General features: G+C 39.2%; 1 protein-coding gene across 1 annotated transcript; it reads left to right on the forward strand.

The window, feature by feature from the left end:
- Positions 1–1,871: 1,871 nt before the first annotated feature.
- Positions 1,872–2,840, forward strand: LOC123792297 (olfactory receptor 7A10-like). Its single transcript, XM_045797467.1, has one exon. The coding sequence runs from the start codon at positions 1,872–1,874 to the stop codon at positions 2,838–2,840; it is 969 nt and encodes a 322-aa protein (XP_045653423.1).
- The last annotated feature ends 2,669 nt before the right edge of the window (positions 2,841–5,509 follow it).

Raw genomic sequence — 5,509 nt, forward strand, 5'->3', positions numbered from 1 at the left:
ATCATATCTTTCAATAATCACTCTCAACGTGAATGGCCTAAATGCACGCATGGATGACACAGGGTTGCAGATTGGATAAAAAAAAACAACCCATCCATTTGCTGTCTATAAGAGACTCATTTTTTTTAAGATTTTATTTATTTATTCGACAGAGATAGAGACAGCCAGCGAGAGAGGGAACACAAGCAGGGGGAGTGGGAGAGGAAGAAGCAGGCTTATAGCGGAAGAGCCTGATGTGGGTCTCGATCCCACAATGCCGGGATCACACAATGAGCCTAAGGCAGACGCTTAACCGCTGTGCCCCAAGAGACTCATTTTGAACCTAAAGATACATCCAGACTGAAAGTGAGGGTATAGAGTATCATTTTTCATGGCAATGGACCTCAAAAGAAAGCTGGGGTAGCCATTCTAGTATCAGACAAATTAGATTTTAAGCTAAAGACTGTAGTTAGAGATATATCATTCTTAAAGAGTCTATCCAACAAGAGGGTCTAACAATTATAAATACCTATGTCCCCAACATAGGAGCAGCCAGCTACATAAGCCAACTCTTAACCAAAATAAAGAGACATATTGATAATAATACGTTAATAGTAGGAGACCTCAGCACTCCACTCTCAGCAATAGACAGATCATCTAAGCAGAAAATCAACAAAGAAGCAAGAGCTTTGAATGACACACTGAACCAGCTGGACCTCATAGATATATACAGAACATCCACCCTAAAACAACAGAATACTCATTCTTCTCAAATGTACAATTTCATCTTGATAAATCCCCACTATTTTTGTAAATTGTGTATTTCCACTTGTCCATTATGGAATTGTTCCTTTTACTCATATTTCTAGTGGATATTCATACATTAAGGTGTCTTGTCACCATAAATATATCACTCTTTGCTTTTGAAGTATTGGTTTATACTGCTTTTTTAATTATTCTGAGCATCACAGAGGTATACCTAGGGTTAGAATGCAGCCAGAACCAGGGAAGCTTTCTCGTCATCAGGATCTCTCAGGGACCCTGGGCTTGTTAGACCTTTCTCCCCCATCTTCCTTTTCTCTGTCACCTCTTAGTTTTTTATACTTCTATAAATACAGGACAAAATAGTCATATTAAAATGGAGCACCAAGTTCCATGTTCATGGCAGTCTTAACACCTGGAATTTGTATACTTTTCTATATTTGTTAGGGTAATGATAATTTGATGTTGAGAGATTAACTAATATCATTTCTTTCCTAAATATTGTAGCTAGAGGTGAGAAGAGCTTGGTAGTCACATGGCCCCAGGAGTCTGTAGTGTTCCAATATTGGACTCTTAAAATAGAGACACCAGGATGCTAACCAATACTTGGAAATAAAGAATGGATCCATTTTTATTGACAGGATTCCATGGACACAAATTAATGAAGTGCAAGGAACACCATGTGAATGAAGGACTCCCTGTATCTTGAAGTCTCACCTGCAGCAGGGAGGCCACCTCATTCCTCAACCTTCCCTGACACCACCTCTCATCACTCTCTGTCTTGTTGGTCTCCTGACCACACTGGCTCCATTTTTCATCCTGGATATCCATTAAATACAACTGCCTTCCTCAGGGACTTTCCACTGGCTCTTTCTCCTGCAGGGTACACATGTCCACACATCAACTTGTGTCTCCCTTGCAGATTTCCCTGAAGTCTCTCTTCAAGTGTCACCTTGTATTTAGGTCTTCCTGAACTCCCAGTAAAGATAATACCACATTCACTTTCTTTTATGCCTGCATTGGTTTCCCACATGTCATTGTAATTATACCTTTTCTGCCATGTGACTAATGTTCATTTGTGTTAAAAAATTAATCATTTTTTTCTAATTTCTAGTCATCAACACCACCACATGGGAGCAGGCAATGATACCCACATTTCAGGATTTCTTCTTCTGGGATTATCAAATGATGAAGAACTGCAGCCCCTCATATTTGCGGTTTTCCTCTCCATGTACCTGATAACAGTGTTTGGAAACCTACTCATCATCCTGGCCGTCAGCTCTGACTCCCACCTCCATACCCCCATGTACTTCCTCCTGGCCAACCTGTCCTTTGTTGACATCTGTTTCACCTCTACCACCATCCCCAAGATGCTGGTGAATATACAGACACACAGCAAAGTTATAACCTACACAGGATGCATCAGCCAGATCTGTTTTTCAGTACTCTTTGCAGGCTGGGATTACTTTCTCCTGGCTTTGATGGCCTATGACCGGTTCGTGGCCATCTGCCACCCCCTGCACTACAGGGTCATCATGAACCCCCAGCTCTGTGGACTGCTGATTCTGGTGTCCTGGATCATGAGTGCCCTGAATTCCTTATTACAAAGCTTAATGGTATTGCAGTTGTCCTTCTGTACAGACTTGGAAATCCCCCACTTTTTCTGTGAACTCAATCAAATGATCCAACTTGCCTGTTCTGATACCTTTCTTAATGACACAGTGCTATATGTTTCAATTGTGTTGCTGGCTGGTGGTCCCCTTGCCGGGATCTTTTACTCTTACTCTAAGATTATTTCCTCCATACGTAGAATCTCATCAGCTCAGGGCAAATATAAAGCATTTTCCACCTGTGCATCTCACCTCTCAGTTGTCTCCTTATTTTATTGTACCGTCCTCGGTGTGTATCTTATCTCTGCTTCTACCCAGAGCTCCCACGCAAGTGCAGTGGCCTCAGTGATGTACACAGTGGTCACTCCCATGCTGAACCCCTTCATCTACAGCCTGAGAAACAGAGACATAAAGGGTGCTCTAATAAGATTTTTCAAGAGGGCAACTATAAATGGGACAATTGTCCTGGTAGTGAAAAAGTGCCCTTGACTGCAGGATTCAAGGACATGATTTTCGATCATTGTGAAGTAAGATTTGCTCCTATGTATTTCCAGAAATCTCCATTTCTTAGAATTCAACTTCTCTATACAATTTTCCAAAAATCCATTTATTAAGCTTCCTTCTCTGTCTGATATATATAGTTTTTCCCTTTATCCATTTTTATACATTCCCACAGTTCTTCCCAACTTTGAATCAGAAATATTTGAAAACAGACATATTTTTACAGGACCACTTTGATTTCTTAAAAAATGTTTTATTTTCAAAAGACATATATCATGCCAAGTAAAATTTCCCTAGACTTCCTGAAGGGAATAATCATGAGTTGTATTACTCACACGGATGAAGCTACATTTGGCATTTAAGGCCATTTATATAATTTCGCCATAGAGGAAAACATGAAATCACTGTTTCCAGGTTGGCTCTATTGTCATTCTTTTTTACTCCTTAACTGCTCTTCTGGATAACATAGACTTTATCATCGTCCCTTTTAAGCCTAGCCTATGGATCATGATGCCATAGGCTAAGAATGCCCCTGACAGTCACCTGGGCCCAAGATACTTGTGAATCAAACCTGAGCCAATGTTATGGATGAACTATCCCTTCTGTTTATTATTATTATTGCTGTTGATAATGAGTTAAAATATAATCGACATCGTGTTGCATTAATTTCATGTGTATAATGCGATGACTGAATAGTTGTTTATATTGCAGAGTGATCAGAACAAGTTCAGTTATCATCCATCTCAATATATACTTACAAACTTTCTCTCATGATGACAGTTGTCAAGATCCCCTCTTCTAGCTACTTTCAAGTCTACAATGCAGTTTTGTTAGCAAGAGTCACCATGCTGGACATGACACCCCCTGACTTACTCATTTTATAAGTGGAAATTTGTACCTTTTCACACTTTCGCCCATTTCACCCACTCCCCATGCCCTAGCTCAGGCTACTGTCAATTTGTTCTGAATATCCACAAGCTTGGTTTGGTTTTGTTCTTGTTTTCAAGATTCCACACATAAATGGGATCATATGGTATTTATCTTCTCTGTTTTACTTATTTCTTTATTTCTTTTTGTTTTGTTTTGTAGAGATGAGGCCTTTATTTTTTAAAGAGTATTTTTATTTTATTTTATTTATGTTTTATTATGTTCAATTAGCCAACTTACAACTCATTAGTTTTTGATGTAGTGCTCAGCGATTCATTAGTTGCATATCACACCCAGTTCTCATCACCACACGTGCCCTCCTTAATACCCATCACCTGACTACCCTGTCCCCCAACACCCTTCTTCTGTAACCCTGTTTATTTCCTAGAGTCCAGAGTCTCTCATGGTTTGTCTCCCTCTCTGATTTCTTCCCATTCAGTTTTCGCTTCCTTCCCCTGTAGTCTTCCACATTATTCCTTATGTTCCATATATGAGTGAAACCATATGATAATTGTCCTTCTCTGCTTGACTTATTTCACTTAGTATAATCCCCTCCAGTTCCATCCATGTCACACAAATGGTGGGTATTCAGCCTTTCTGATGGCTGAGTAATATTCCATTGTATATATGAACCACATCTTCTCTATCCATTCGTCTGTTGAAGGACATCTTGGAAACACTTTGGCTAATGCAGACGTTGCTGCTGTGAACATTGGGGTGCATGTGACCCTTCATTTCACTACATCTGTATCTTTGGGGTAAATATCCAGTAGTGCAATTGCTAGGTCATAGGATAGCTCTGTTTTTCACTTTTTGAAGAACCTCCATACTGTTTTCCAGAGTGGCTGTACCAGTTTGCATTCCCACCAACAGTGTAAGAGGGTTCCCCTTTCTCCACAACCTCGCCAACATTTATTGTCTCATGTCTTGTTAATTTTTGAATTCTAACTGGTGTAACGTGGTATCTCAATGTGGTTTTGATTTGTATTTGTCTGACTTATTTCCCTGAGCATAATGCCCTCAAGGTCCATCCTTGTTGTCACGATTGTCAACATTTCTTTCATCTTTATGGCTAAATAACATTCTATTCTATTCTAATAGAATATTCTTTTTTATTCTCCTCTCTCTCTCTCTCTCTCTCTCTCTCTCTCTCTATATATATATATATATATATATATATATTTATTTATTTTAATTCCAGCATAGTTAACATACAGTGTTACTTTAGTTTCATTTGTGCAATATAGTGATTCAAAACTTCCATACAGCACCTGGTACAGCACACTTACTTTATCCATTCATCCACTGATGAATATAGGTTGTTTCCATATCTCAGCTATTGTAATACGGCCACCATGAAATGGTGGTGTGCATATCTTTTTGAATTTCTGTATTCGTTTTCTTAAGATAAATGATCAGAAGGAGAATTGCTGGATCATAGAGCATTTATATTTTTAATGTTTCAAGGAAATTTTATACTGTTTTTCACAGTGTCTGCCCCAATTTACATCCCCACCAACAGTGCATGGGATACCCTTTTCGCCACATCCTCAAGAACACTTATTCTTTTTTGTCTTTTTGATACTGACCATTCCAAGTGGAGTGAGGTGATACCTCATTGTGCTTCTGATTTGCATTTCCCTGATGACTAGTGATGTTGAGCATCTTTTCATGAACCTGTTGGCCATCTGTGTATCTTCATTGGAAAAATGTCTATTCAGATCCTCTGC

This window comes from Ursus americanus, chromosome 14, assembly GCF_024610735.1.
Source record: "Ursus americanus isolate L20-20 chromosome 14, mUrsAme1.1.p, whole genome shotgun sequence".
Taxonomy (NCBI): Eukaryota; Metazoa; Chordata; class Mammalia; order Carnivora; family Ursidae; genus Ursus; species Ursus americanus.

Coding starts and splice junctions, on each gene's coding strand:
- LOC123792297 (XM_045797467.1), top strand. CDS start 1,872: ATGGGAGCAGGCAATGATACCCACATTTCAGGATTTCTTCTTCTGGGA.